General features: G+C 43.4%; 1 protein-coding gene across 36 annotated transcripts in view; it reads left to right on the top strand.

Annotated features, from left to right (window-relative positions):
- Positions 1 to 14513, top strand: part of mbnl1 (muscleblind-like splicing regulator 1) — a 49370-nt gene that overhangs the window by 11333 nt on the left and 23524 nt on the right. For 6 of the 36 annotated variants that reach the window (XM_071491191.1, XM_071491192.1, XM_071491202.1 and 3 more), the window contains one exon: positions 10714 to 11741. In XM_071491191.1, coding sequence (XP_071347292.1) covers positions 11568 to 11741 — 174 coding nt within the window. In that variant the 5' untranslated portion in view covers positions 10714 to 11567. Of the gene's footprint in view, positions 1 to 2949; positions 3488 to 4139; positions 4473 to 10165; positions 10320 to 10588; positions 10612 to 10713; positions 11742 to 14513 lie in introns of those variants that run through there. The other 30 variants (XR_011692886.1, XM_071491196.1, XM_071491189.1 and 27 more) reach the window with 17 other exon arrangements.

Genomic DNA, 14513 nt, shown 5'->3' with positions numbered 1-14513 from the left:
CTGCTTTGGCTTAGGGTTAATGTGATTCATGAGGACGTTTCTAGAATATTCTGAGCTTCCTACTCTTTTACTCCTTTTATTTCACTGCTATACATCTGTAGGACTTACGAAAGACAAACAATAAGAAAAAAGAATGAACAAAATTGATGCAGCAGAGGCTGCGATATCCTGATTTGTGTCACACATATGGCTCAAGCTCCAGAAGCTGGATCCTACATTTCCCATAATGCAGTTTGACATTGATATTACTAAGGTTACACTCTCAAACTTGACAAAGCTCCCTCCAGAGCCACATTGTACAACTGTTTTCATAGGCTGAGTAGTAACCATCCCCCCCAAAACTACTGAATTTTATGTGTAAAATTGGTGGAATTCCCCTTTAGCCACACAAACACACACACACACACACACACACACACACACACACACACTTCTTCCTGTTTTCTGTTGGTTATTAGTATGTGTGTGAGCAGTTTGCTCAACCCCAGTATGTAGATTCCTCTCCCTCTTTGCTCAAACTTACACAGCTCCACAGCCTCATTGATCCTCGAGAGAGCAATGGTCAGATCTACCTCTTATCTATGAGATACTAGACATGTAGAACAGGAAGTTAAAACATAAGGGGTATGTAACTTCAAATAAAGAAATATGAAGTGGAAAAGAAGAAATGAGCTCCTGTTATACAGTTGATCAGCTTATATGCAGAATGAAACCTGAAAGTATTACTTGTTGAACTGAATGAGCAAACCATCTGGCAACTGCAAAGCTTGGCTTTGTACTCATACCTCTAATTGGACAAGGGGAATATGGTCCCGTGGGTTGTGACAAAAAGAGAAGTGGTTGTGGTTGTTTCAACAGGGAAGTTTAGGGGAATTAAGATGTAGTCATAAGTGAGAGAGTGATGAAAAAATAGACTCGGAGATAAAATATTGAGAATGATAATGAATAGGAAATATGGACTAGCATTGCAGAGGAGAAAAGAAAGACACACAGAGGAACAGAAGCACTGGCGTACTCTCAGCTGCAGTAGAAGAGGGGAAATTCCACGTCAGTGTCAGAGCTTCACAGAGAGCCCAGATCTTTGGAGGCGTTGCTAATGTGTCTCCTATTGCGCCACAACAACATCAGTCACCATGTTTCTTCATTATGGGTCAAGGAAAAAGTCAAATTGCAGGTTAGAATAACCAAAAGGCATACTATATGTGTATAGTATGCCTTTTGGCTGTTTCCATGGTTGGAAATAGATCTCCTTCCATCACTATTGAATGATGGTTTGATATAGATCAAGGCATGAACTTTGCTGTTGTGACTAATAATGCCACTGTCTATCAAAATTTGATCAGTTCAAAAATAGTACTATGACATCTTTCTTTTGTCTGAGGTACATGGCATGTTTTTTGTGCTCCGTGAGTGCACAGGCACATTGCACCAGAATATTGGCTAGGTAAAGGGTTAGCGCTGCAGCTGGGGCTCTACCACAGATTGTCACCTGGGGTTTAAGGGCCTGCTGTGTAAATTAGAGATGACTTATCACCAGCTTTGTATTAAACAGAGCTGTGCAGCACTAGAAACTGTTCCAGAGACCGAGGGAGGGAAGGAGTAGAACAGAAAGACAGCTGAGGCAGTTTTACATAGGAGAGGTATTGGGATATACTCTTGCAATATTATACCTGTATTTAGAAACCAACCAAATAAGGAGGGAGTTCTTACGTCTCCCTATAATCAGACTGATATATCAGTACATGGCATTATTGGTGCAGGTCTTATCTCAGACAAAGTGGATTCAGCTACAATAAAATACATTGCAAAGCTATTTTCAATATTCTAAACAGGCAGCATTATGAATGCACTCTCTCCTTGATCACAGTGAAATGAAGTGAGTCATAGAAAACATGCAGTATCAGTCAGAAAACTTGGCGTTAGCACAGAGCTCAAAATCTGTAAAGATTCCTGCAGATGCCAAGGCCACTATCTCCATGGCTACCGGATATTGCAGCATCAGGTCCAAATCAAATTCTTGGAGGCTACTTTAGTCTCTCTGGCTTTCCCCTGGATGCTGGGGTTGAGGCGGCAGAAGCTTTGAGTCAACAACAATACAGCAGAGTTGGCAACAGCAGTTGCTTCAGTGTTGTCTCAGTTCGTCTTTCTATGATATGTTGCTGACCTGCAACCAAACTGCACAGTTTGCATTTTTATGAATAGTTATTTCCCAAGTATTTACACACTCTGTGTTACTCTGAATTATTAACCACTTACTAGCAGAGTCCAGTTTTATTCAGTGCAGTTCAGTGTGCCATACTGCTTCTATATTGTGGGAAAGAGCTGTGAGTGTGAGGCTGAGCTGAGGTGTCTGAGGTTTGCATGCCACAGCAGAAAAGCAGTATGAAAAAAAGAGAGGTGATCCGGACAGGAGCCAGAGCTAATCTGTCACAAACTCCCCGTAAATCTTTCCATAATTCTTTTCCCCACACTCCTTAATCTATTCATTCTTTCCAACTGCTGTTTTTCTTTTCTTTCTTCCTTACCTCATTAAGTTCCTTGTTTCATTTGTTTCTGTATCACTCTTTGCTGTCTGGTTGTATTTAATATCACTATCACAGCTTTAACTTCTAATGCCTTTCCTCACTCTGCATAAACTTCCCTTGGTCATATGTTTATCCTGTTACTAATTCCCCTTATTTTCTCCTTCTTTATCTTCTTACTGTGTTTTTCTCAATCTTTCCTCCCTCGTCACTCTCTCCTTCCTCAGCCTCTCTGGAAAGGCAAGGGCAGCATTGCTGTAACTGAGCCAGCACTTCCTGGTGTTGTTTTGGGGGGGTGTGGCTATCCTTCAGTGAGGAAGAGAGGGAGGGAGAGGGGACTGCAGGATCTGTATGCCCAGTGCAGTCAGGGCTCCCTCCTCCTCCTCTTCTTCCTCCTCCTCCTCCACAGCTGTTGCTACTGCCGCCCAGTGAGCACCACTTTCGTCGGGCAGCAGACAGACGATCCAGAGGCTGGGGAGTCAGTAGAGACACAGCCCAGCCCGTCTCAGCACAGCTCAGCACAGCCCAGCTCAGCCACTTCAAGAGGCAGGGGAGGGGAGACACTAGCGCACAGCCAACACTGCAACACGCGCACGCACGCATACACACACACACACACACACACACACACACAGACACACACACACACACACACACACACACTCACACACTCACAGACAAACACTCCTCCTCTCTCTCTCGCTCTCTTTCCCTCTCTCTCTCTCTCACTCTGGTGCTCGGCTCCACACAGCTCCTCTACTCATTCGCTGCTGATTCACTCGCTCACTCGCTTGCCTCTCTTCTGCCAGTCCCTCTGCCTTGCTGCGCTCTGCCTGCCTGCCTGAGAATGGTCCAGCCGGTGCCTGGGGGTCTGCTGTCGCGGCCTGTCTGAACACACGCATAAACACACAGAGTCAATCGACACGCGGAAGCACACATACACAAACTGGAGAGCAATGTGAGAGGTAAGAGCTTGGTTGATAACCCTCCTCCTTGTCTCATTGGTTTATCTAGATCTTTCCTCCTGTGTGTGCTGCAGTCTTTACTTTCCAAAGTAGCGCCTGTGCAGTGGAGCATATGGGGGAAGAGATATGGGGGTTGTTTGCTTTAGTGTCTGCTGTGTGTGTCTGTGTGCATCCAGTATGTGGGCCACAGGGTTAACATCTATTTGTTCCGGCTTGTTTTATAGATATAGGCACAGACACACGCACAGACAAACGCACACACAGTTAGACACATTCTTGGCTCAAAGCAGCCAGTCACACAATAGCTACTTCCTGAGGGTAGCGCTAGTTAGCAACAAAATTTGCTGGTGTGTGTGCGTGTGTGTTTGGAGGGCCGTGGTTGTTCCAGGAAGCAGTGGAGAGGATCAATAGATCGCCCACTCAGCTTTCATTCCCTTCGTCTGACTCAACATTAGACATGTTAGGAGTTATCCTCCAGGGTTTGCTTAACAAGGAGAATGGGAAAAATTTGTGTCTCTTTTACCTCCTTTGCTGCGTCAGCCTAAAGGGGGAAGCATGGTTTTGCATGTGTGTATGTGTGTGTTTCTCCATGTGTGTGTACTGTGTAAGGCAAACTCCTGCCCCACTGCATGTAAATTATGTGTGACATGTGAAGCCGCTGCTACCTTATATGGTGAGCACAGTATTTCAGTACAGTAGAATCTTGCCAGGCATTCCGGGTCGCGGGAAGAGAGAGTGTGTGAGAGGGTGACTGTCTGTGGGAGTGTGTGCCTCTGTGTGTGTGTGTGTGTGTGTGTGTGTGTGTGTGTGTGTGTGTGTGTGTGACTAAGTGAGTGTTTGCATGCGTCTGACAGAGGGGGAGTAACTAAGAGAGAGGAAGAAAGTCTAAGAGAGAAGGAAAGAGGGGCAAGAACGAGAGAGACAGGGAGAAGGAGACCCAGTAAATGGAGGGATTTTACTTGCCGATGTTTAAACTGGAGTGAAAGTAAGTAGCTTCCTGCTTTATTAAGGCTTTGGGAGATTACGTGTGATTGCCCTGTAATGCTTTTCTTTCTTTTCAGAAGTTAAGTCCGTCTGTGTGGATCATACTAAGATAAATGGGCCGAAAGTGTTTTCATAGCGATAATATCTGGCTATTTATCAGACTCAAATACGAATACGAATACGAAAAGTTTTTTTGCAAACATCTGATTTAAAAAATTGTCTTAATAACAGCAGCACATACATCTGGTAAAATACAGATGGCACAACAGTTTGAGAACCTTCAGAGCTTTAAACTGTAGCCTTTACTCACTCTTCTGCTCTCTTTGTCCCTCTCCTCACCACCTCTGCCCTCCTCCCTCTGGCCTCTCTGGGCTTCCTCTTGGTGGTGTGGCTGTGGTTGGGGCAATGATGAGGAATGTTGTTGTTGTGACTTAGAGGGATTCAATGTGGCTCAGACAGTAGCTCACACACACAAGTATGTGCACACATGCAAGCATGCGCTACACAGACAGATGTGCAGCAGATTGCATTGTTGAGACTTAAAATCCCCACGGTAGCACTGCTGCAGGTAGACTGTCAATTTCTGTCTAGCAGGAGCTTGAACAACGTGCTGTTGTTGTATGTAGTAGGTAATAATGCCAAAGATAACATTGCTGTCTCTGGGTATGGTTGTATATATCCATGAGAGTTTAGGTGCAGATAGCTCTGCATGAATGTGCGTAGCCTATGATCTAGAATCTGCCCTACAGACAGGATTATGTGCATGGCTGAATATGCGCTGACAGGTTAAGCCTTTATTACACGAGGGCTTCTCTGTATGTTCCTACTGTGTTATGACCACATTTCAACCCCTCTGAGCAACACTTTGACATGGCTTTGGCTGAGTAAGACACCTTCCACTTAACGAAATTCCAAGCTAAGCTAAAATGAATTGACTTCAACAACTGTCAGAGACACAGTTCTTTATTACACCAGTAATTGAATTTAATTGACTCTTTAACCCACCATACTACATATCAGGCAACCAGTAATAATTTTCAGGCTTCTGTTTTCAGACATTGCAGTAAAGAGAATACAAAACCACCAGGGTTCATCTATACTTGAACTACACAACACTTCTAATAAGCAGGGCAAGTAGCATGTGGAGCTGCTGTTTGTGGAGTCAGTAATAAGTGTCAACTTATTTCTCTGTTGTTCTGTCCAGAGGTACACATGTCAACACAAGCCTCTGCCTTGTTTTTCTTCACCCCAGGTGTGTCAGCTCCTGCTCACAGCCCTGACATCTTAAAACTCTCCATCTCTAGAAGAGGGACAGGCAGTTGTAACATTTAATAACACATTCCAGCCCACATAGTCTTTTTTTTTTTTTTAAATTAAGAAGCAGGCCCCAACACAAGTCAGCGAATGTGGGTATGCTACACACATGGTGGTATGCTCAGGGATGAAAAAGATTCTCATCTATATGCATGTAAATAAATAATATGATATTAATTACATCACAAAATTACATTAATTACATTACAAAATGCGTTTTTAATAGAAAAAATGTTTTTTTCATTGGCCTTCAGCATATATTTCTGTATGTTTTCATTTTCGTCTGAGGGATAACAACTACAATTAGCCATACTTGTATATACACAGATGGATACAAATAAAATGAAAAAAAAAACAATGTAATATATTGCTTCATCTAATATCCCCATCCAAAATCCCACAAGTGTTCTATCAGGTTGAGATCTGATGACTGCTAAGGTTATAGATTTACATTGTTTTAATACTCACCTGCTATGCCTCTCCACGCATTAATTCCGAGTTCTCTTAAATTTGTCATCTGTCTGTTTATGTAGAAATCACGTCTCAGCACATTGACGCTGACAACATAAATTTGAGCCAATGAGCCACTCATTAAACCGTAAGGCCAGCCATTATCCTCACTGTCCGCTGACTTCACCACATCCTTACACACACATATGCACACAAAGATGCAGTGTTTCACACAGTCAGATATTCACCACAGCTTAAGAATACTCAGTGTCAGGGCACATAGAGGTTTGTGTGTTTGTATAGGTTTGCATTTGTGTTTGTTTCTTGTCAGTGTGTGTGTGTGTGTGTGTGTGTGTGCATAGCTCTGGCCATGTATTCTAAACAAGAGATCTTATTGTCTCCAGAGGTTTGCTCTCAGAGAAATCAATAGGCTTTGTTTCTTGTGTGTTCCTTGCCTAGGACTCTTTCAGAACCACGCTACTTAATCCGATGACAAATAAGTCAGTAAAACTAATAGTTGAGAGGAGATGATGATTTGACAATGACGCTAGGGAGGATGGTAACAATACTAACTTTAGTGAGGACTACTCGGCAGGACTGTGTGCATGTCTGTCCTTATGAGCTGTGTTTAATCAATAACCTTTATTCATAACAAACCAAACTCAAAAATAAAGTGTTAAACAAACAGTTCATCATCTCTTTTTAATGCAACGTGCTGTTGCCCTAACCTTAACCCTTAGATTAATTTTATGCAGACCTTATTGGGTGTGATCTCTCAATAATATAAAAGGTGGTATAGAAGAGCTATAGTGTATAGGGTAGCAGCCATCAGTCTCTGTATGTGGGTTGTCTGTACAAAAAAGATCAAGAGACAGTAAGGAGAACATGCTCATGTGTCTGTATAAGCACTAGTGTGTATGTGTATATGTAAAGGTCAGTGAGGGCAACATTGACATGCATAATCTGAGCACATGGAGCGGAAGCAGTGAGGCCTGGGGTGTTGCATTTCCTCCAGTGTCCTCCACTGTGATGACTTGTCTCAGCAAACTGTCACCCTGACTACACCTCTGTCAATATGCTGAAACCACTCCTTTTACGGAACAGCAGTAAACCAAAAGAGATGAACACCTCTTTCTCTGCAGTCAAAGCTATAAAAAAAGCTCATGATAGAAGCTGTGGCTTCTTGGTTAGGTCACCATAGCAGATATTACAATATATAACAAGTAGCATTTTTTTCTGTCAGCTTTATCTCTACACACACTGCATCAGTTTGCTCCAGTGTATTATTTCTTTTGTTAGTATTTGGAATAGTGCCTCTAGTAATTCATGACCTGGTATGGTAGCATGCCTAGCTGAGCTAAAAAGTTAATAAAGCATTTAGTCATTTTTCAGGAAGTCTTATCATAACTGTGAACCACACCCTCTTCCTTGTTGTCTTTAGCATTCAGTCACAATGACAACTTCAAGACCTGCCCAGATTAGTATGTTGCTTTGATTGCACTAACTTCTCAATCAGTTGAGACATGCCTTCATAACAAAACAGTTCTCTGTGTCCAAGAAAACATCATAATGTCAGAGTACTATCCATCACAGTCCACCAAGCAAATCACTGGCAGGTTTTATGCATAGTTTGCACTTTGGTGGAGGTGAAGGGTGGATTTCGACAGCGTTGAGAACAGATTTGTTGTTTGACTCATTACCAAGAGAAAGGAAAAGACAGGCAGGCTTGTTTTTCATGTCAGAAACTGTCTGTGCTGTTGAGGCATATGCGGGTGTCACATGACCATGAGCTGATGGTGATGTGCTAATATTGAAGACATACTTCCTCTTCTTGCAACCACGTAATGTTTCTACCACGTGTCCAAAAGGGTGATAGGAAGTCTCTCTCACTGGCTCTATCGCCATCTTCCCTTCCTCCAGTGTGGTTGACCTTGCACCAGCTTGCAAGACCTTGGAATCTGGGGGAGTGCTGATGAGGATGCTGGAAGAGAACGCAAGCCAGACAGTCACATTGAGGGCACAAAGACACAAGCATGGAAGGAGTGGAGGGGGTGGAAAGAGAAGGAAGACCAAAGAAGTCAAGGATCCACTGGTTAAAAGAGAATAAAGTCTGTGGTTAGAGGAGAGAAGTAGATCATATTAAACAGTCATCTATTTGAAATGGATGCCTTGGAGACAAAGAGCACTGACAGTTCAAGTGGAATTAGATAGAGGGAGTGGCATACTGACATGAAAGACCATCGTGATGAAGAAATCAATAGGGGAAGGATGGCCATGTCCAGACATGATGGATCATGATGAGCCCTCATTATCACTCAGGCACTGTCTTACACCATACTACATTGTCTCTTTCTCACAGATGTCTGCTCATCTGTCTCTAATAGAAACCATAGAAACAGCCACAGAAGCGGCCACACAGAATGCAGGGGTCATATATCAAGTCATCACATTCTCTCATTTGATTGAAGACAGCCCCTGGTGCCTTCAATTTAAATAAATATATCTATATACGTATATAATAGGTGTCTCTGATCCACCTCATTAGTTCATCTCCAGCTGTGGCGTAAGTTCAGTCTGAGGAGTTCAAAAATGGTTGTTGCTCACCTGAATTCACCTTTTTACAAAGTATATTTGTGGAGTAAAAGTGTGTTTCTTTCAACTCGGTCAGACTGAGCTGTAGCAATAAATACAAGTAACATCAACAATATAGAATATTAAAAAAACAGGTCCTAGGGCATACAGGGTTACACAGAAAGATTAGACTTGGCGGACTTGACATTTTCACAGCAATGAAGACGAAATGATGAATGAGTAAGTTCATGGGAACAGAAGCATGTAATGAAAACATAAAAACAGCGCATGTTGGACTGGTTTCATTCCAAAACAAGACATTCAGTCCAGTCGCTCTTGGTCAAAAATGTTTTTTTGGCATGAAAGGGCTATTAAACTGACAAAGAAACATTACTGCTTCTCATTTTTTTTTAAATAGCAGCATTTAATAAAATATCATGATGTGTCATTTGAAAAATATTGAGCAGTGAGGTGATATATCTTTTTATGTTTGTATTTTATTGAAAAGTGAATTTATTTTAGTCTCCTCTCTAAAGTGCATGTCATGGAAGATAATTTGCTGTGTTTCTGTGTTTCTGTGTGTGCCGGGGTGTGTGTATGGTGAGGGTAGGGCAGTTGTAACGTTTCTGTTACAATTATGCTAGCAATCCAAAGGTCATTTGTAGCAGTGATGCTATTTTTGCTATCGTTCAGGTCATCCAAAGTGAAACTAAGCAGTTTCCTCCTTCACTCTCTCTCTCTCCAACATATATCCATGTTGCTGGGTCATCATGACCTGGGCTGTGCTGCTGCAGGGCTCTGATGTAGCGTGTTGCAGTGTTGCAGTTCTGTAAAGTTAGCAGCAGTTCGTAGGATTGCTGAAGGTGCGCATGCTGTTCTGGGAAACGCGATTTCTCTACACAGGGTGTGGTGAGTTACCCTGCCTGTGCGATAAGAGCAGAATGGGCCCCTGGGAGCCCAATCATTCAAATTCCCCCTGCAAACCCTTTACAATGGATTCACCAAAAATAGAAACCACTGGCAGCATTACAAAAAAACAACCCATGATCTCCTCTGCATGTAATAAATGGGGCATTATGAAACTGAAGTAATAAACATGATATTATCACAGCAGACAGGTTCACATCTGTGTGAGATCATTGCAGCATGGCCTCTCATGACAGGTTGTTTGTCTCCAAGAAATTTATCATCTGTTCAGGAGGAATGAAGTAGTCATAGAAATACACAGCAGAGTTATTAGTTCAGTCTGTTGATCTCTTTCTCTCTTTCCCCAGTAGCAGGCAGGTCAGCCTCCTCTTTGCTCCTCCCCCTGCTCTCACCTGGCCCTCAGCCCAGAATGTTGCTGCAACTCTGCTAGCTCTCATTGGTCCCGACTCTCACACCTCTTCGCAAGAAGGGAAATGACTAACCTCTTCTCCCTCATGCCCTGCCTCGACTTCCCCCTTGCTTTCACTCGCTTCCTTTCTTTCACCTCTAAACACATTTTCAATGGCCGGCTTTGCTGTACTTGAATGTAAGTGATACAGGGTTTGATCAGATTTTCCTGCATTGACCAGAAGAGGTGGAAAGTTGTGAATGGCTGCTTTGTGCATTTCTGTGTGTGTGTGTGTGTGAGAGAGAGAGCATGTGTTTGTGTGTGGCATGGCGTGATGTGCGTGTGTGCGGACCATGTGTGTTTAGAGCGCAGGGCGGGTGAAAGTATTATTTGTTTTAGCTGACACCCCTGCATTTCTGAAATTTTTACATATTCTTCATTCCCAGAGCTGCAAAGCTTAGCAGTGACATGGCTTTTAAAAACACTGCAGGTCAGAACCTCCCGTGAAAGACAAATGAGTGGGAAAATGTGGAAGATGTATTGTCAGACTAATCTTTTTTTCTTTCTTTCCCTCCTTTTTGTCTCTCCCCAGAGGAAGTGCCTTCCCTGATGTCTGCTGCAGCTTTGACCTGCTTCTACAGCTGAAGCTCCACCTTCCCTCCCCCCCGCCTCGCTCGCTTGCTGCCACAGTAACACGAGTACAAGGACAGCGACCACACCCTCCTCGCAGCCTACGCTCCAGCCCACTCGTCTACTCACCATCATCACCATCCACTCCTCGCAGCAGGGCTCCAGCCTCAGCTCTCCTCACCAGACGGCCCCGCTGCCAACTGCTCTCCACCAGCTGACCAGCCTTACCACAGCAGAACCGACACACCACCAGGCCCACGCAGCATCTCACCCACCTTGCCTTTAACCTTCGCCTTCAACCCTCTAAGCCTCCACTCGGTCCTCAGTGTCCTTAATGTTCCTGTAGCAGGCTACACCCAGACTATCACCTTTATTGCCTGCTTCACTGCACCTAACCAGAGGGCTCTCGGTTTGGCCTGTCCATCTGTTTCCCACCTTGGCTTATGAATGTTGTAGATGAGACCATTCAGTGAGCAATAAACAGTGAGAGGGAAAAGTCAAGCCAAGAGTGGCAACTTAATTGTTAGGCTAAGTCGTCTCTTGGATATAATCACTTTCATCAGTGGTTGTTGGATCAGGAAAATGATCCAATAACATCCCCAGCGAAACGTTGTGCTGTAACTTTTCACTTTGGACAAGGAGCCGTCTCAATCAATAGGAGCTTTTCTTTTTCACTGTTTCATATGTATCACAGACTATAACCACACCAACAAATAAACAAATAGAGACCTTAAAGTTGTGGATTAGAACACTCAAGGTACTTTATTCACGTTTAAACAGATCTCAGCTTGGAATACATTTTGCCAGCGTGTTGCCATGGCAATGAACATAGCACATATCCGTGACACAAAGTGGCTGACATTGGAGGTATGTAGGGAGTTCCAGAGGGGCACATGCTCACGCTCTGACCAGGAGTGCAAGTTTGCTCATCCGGCCAAGAGCTGTCAGGTGGACAACGGACGGGTCATCGCTTGCTTCGACTCACTCAAGGTAAGAAGGGGAGGAGGTGAACTGGAATTTGGGAGGTCAGAGTTTAGATAGAGACATAGGCCCCAGATAAGAGACTGAGCACATTCAGTCTGACAGGTAGTTTAACAGAATTTGTGGAGTTACATACTGGAAATAGCAGTAGTCTATAGTTAACATCATATGCTAGAGTGCACCCTCTGCCCAGGGCATGTGCTCTCCTTCGTCCCGCCTTTTTCTGGTCAGGTGACTGGAACATGTGATCAAGGGCACAGAAAGTGGGGGGGGGGGGGGGGGGGGGGGGTTCAGCTTTTTAGATTCAGGAAGTCAGGCGTTTCTAACACAGCACTGTGGAATCTTCTAGGACAGACCGAAGTATTTTGGCTGATGTTAACTGCACTTATTTCAAACAGGAGTCATTTAGGAGTGAATCGCATTTCCAACTGATTACACTGTACTTAAACAAGTTGTCTGTCTGCTGTCTGCCAGCTTTTGAATAGGAAAACACAGATGAATAGGCTGTCACATGTACAAACTCATATGGATGCCCTGAGCACAACACGTCTCAACAGCTAGAAAGGAACGAGGCAATACCGTCATCATGGAGCTCTCACTCAGTCAAACCACTTCCTGTGCAGAGGCCTAGGGGCAGTTAGAGGGGGTTTCTGTGTGTCTGTATATGCGTGTGTGTTTTAGAGCAAAGTTGGGGGCAGATTTGGGGCACTGTATGCAGTAATTTTCCATTTGTAGGCAGCAGCAGGAAAGAAGGAAAGCAAACACCTCTTTTTCTTTCTTTCTCTCATTCTCACTCTTTCACAATCTGTCGTTCTATCAGAGCACAGGATCTCTAGAGAGGGGTGGACCTCAACCCAAATTTTCCAGCATTGACACACATACACACACAGGTTTTTTACTTCTGTTTGTATTCTGCCCCTGCAGACATTGGTGACTTGCAGTCATTGGCAGTGTGTGAACAGGGCAGGGTTATGATGAGGACAGCGTGTGTGAGTCGACTCAGAGAACAGTGTTTATAACCAGATGTGGACAGAGGAACATTGTCGGGCCTATGCTGAACTCTTCCCAAGTTTCCCCACAATGTGCTAACGCCTCTGCATGTGTGTGTGTGTATTTGAGTGTCAAAGTTACAAGCTGCATTCAATAATAATTATTGACTCTTACTTTTATAGTTTTGACCATGATTCCTGTCGATGGAGACTGCCACCATCTAATCTCCAGAGATCTTCCAATTTAATTGAAAAATCTGGGAATGTGGCATCTTTGCTAAAAAGATGTCTGATAGGGCAAGAGGCACAAGCAGCCAAACAAACATTCTGGTTTTAAACAAACCTTAATATGGTAAGTATGATGCATCATACTTAAGTATGATGCATCATACTTCAATATGATGCGTCACACATAACATAGTTGCATGCGCACACAATTTTCCCATGCAATGAACGATTATGGCCAATATTCTCAACTGCTCATTTGTGGTTTTACATTAAAGAAGTAGATAATCTGGCTTAACTGTTGGCTTGTTTACAACCTGTGATCCGATTTTGCTGTTTTCCTAGATCTCAGATATTAGTTGGATGTGTAAAATGTAATATTAACCAATAAAAATGTTGGCCAAAACTACAAAAGTAAGGCCCAAGTTGTAAGAAACTGGAATCCTTCAGGTGTAATGAAAGTGCTGCAAAAGCATGACACACAAGTGTCCTCCTGACTATCAGGACTTCACTTCAATATGGTAACCACATTCACAGACAAAGCAGCGGAGCTTTTATCAACAGGCAAAAGAATCTCAATCCATGAACATATGTTTAAATTGTCTTTAACACTGAGGTCGAGGTCAGCCACTGGAAAGGAGTAGCTGGCAGATATATGGAACTATTTGAAGGAACTCAGGGGCCTATTTTAGTAGTTTGGACTCATTTTCCACTATGACTTTTGTATTAATGGAGATGGGTGATCCTTTTTTTAACCAATCGCCCCATTTTTTCCACTGGTAATGAAAAACAGAGCAGGTCTCTGAAACCCACAGTGGAAAAAACAGCAGGAGAGAGCGCAAGAGAAAGAGAACGAAAGAATGGAGGAAATCAGAAATGAAGGCTGTTGCTGCATTCGCATGCATACACCAGCAGATTTGACTTAAACATAGAACACATAAGCACAGACACTTTCACCACACTGTTACAGTTCTCCCGTTTTATAAACTCACAAACACATTCACTGGCAAAAATCACTTGTCCTACTTCACTCTCACACACGTTGAGTCGTTGAAATAGGACAAAGTCTCGATTTAGTTGTGTTACATGAAACCACATCACTCTCTGTGACTAGTCTTGTACCCTCTGCACCACCACACACACACACTAACAAACACGCACACACACACACACACACACACACACTCTCTAATGCTCCCTCTTGGACACATGTGCACACACTTTCTGTCCATGAGAGAGGATCGACCTTCTTTTTGAGAAGTGTATAATTAGAACAGGTCTCACATGATCACCAGTGCATAGCTGAGCAGGTCACACCCAAACCCAGCCATTTCCCCAACAGCTACTCTCTCTCTTTCTGACGTCCTTTTTACATGGCATACACACAGTTTCACGCACAAAAGACATGTGTCCTGCACTAAACCATGTTTGTAGAGTGCCTGCTGAGGGAATCCGAGCAGGGAATATATGTGTACCAGAAACAGCAGGACCAGTTAAATTGCAATTTTTCATGGGAAGATGTTCATGACACTAATCAGATGTGGGTGATATAAGCCTCAAGCAAGAC

This window comes from Trachinotus anak, unplaced genomic scaffold (assembly GCF_046630095.1).
Source record: "Trachinotus anak isolate AG129_WGS33_773 ecotype Australia unplaced genomic scaffold, CSIRO_AGI_Tana_v1 ptg000012l, whole genome shotgun sequence".
NCBI lineage: Eukaryota > Metazoa > Chordata > Actinopteri > Carangiformes > Carangidae > Trachinotus > Trachinotus anak.
This window is presented reverse-complemented; position numbering and strand designations above follow the sequence as displayed.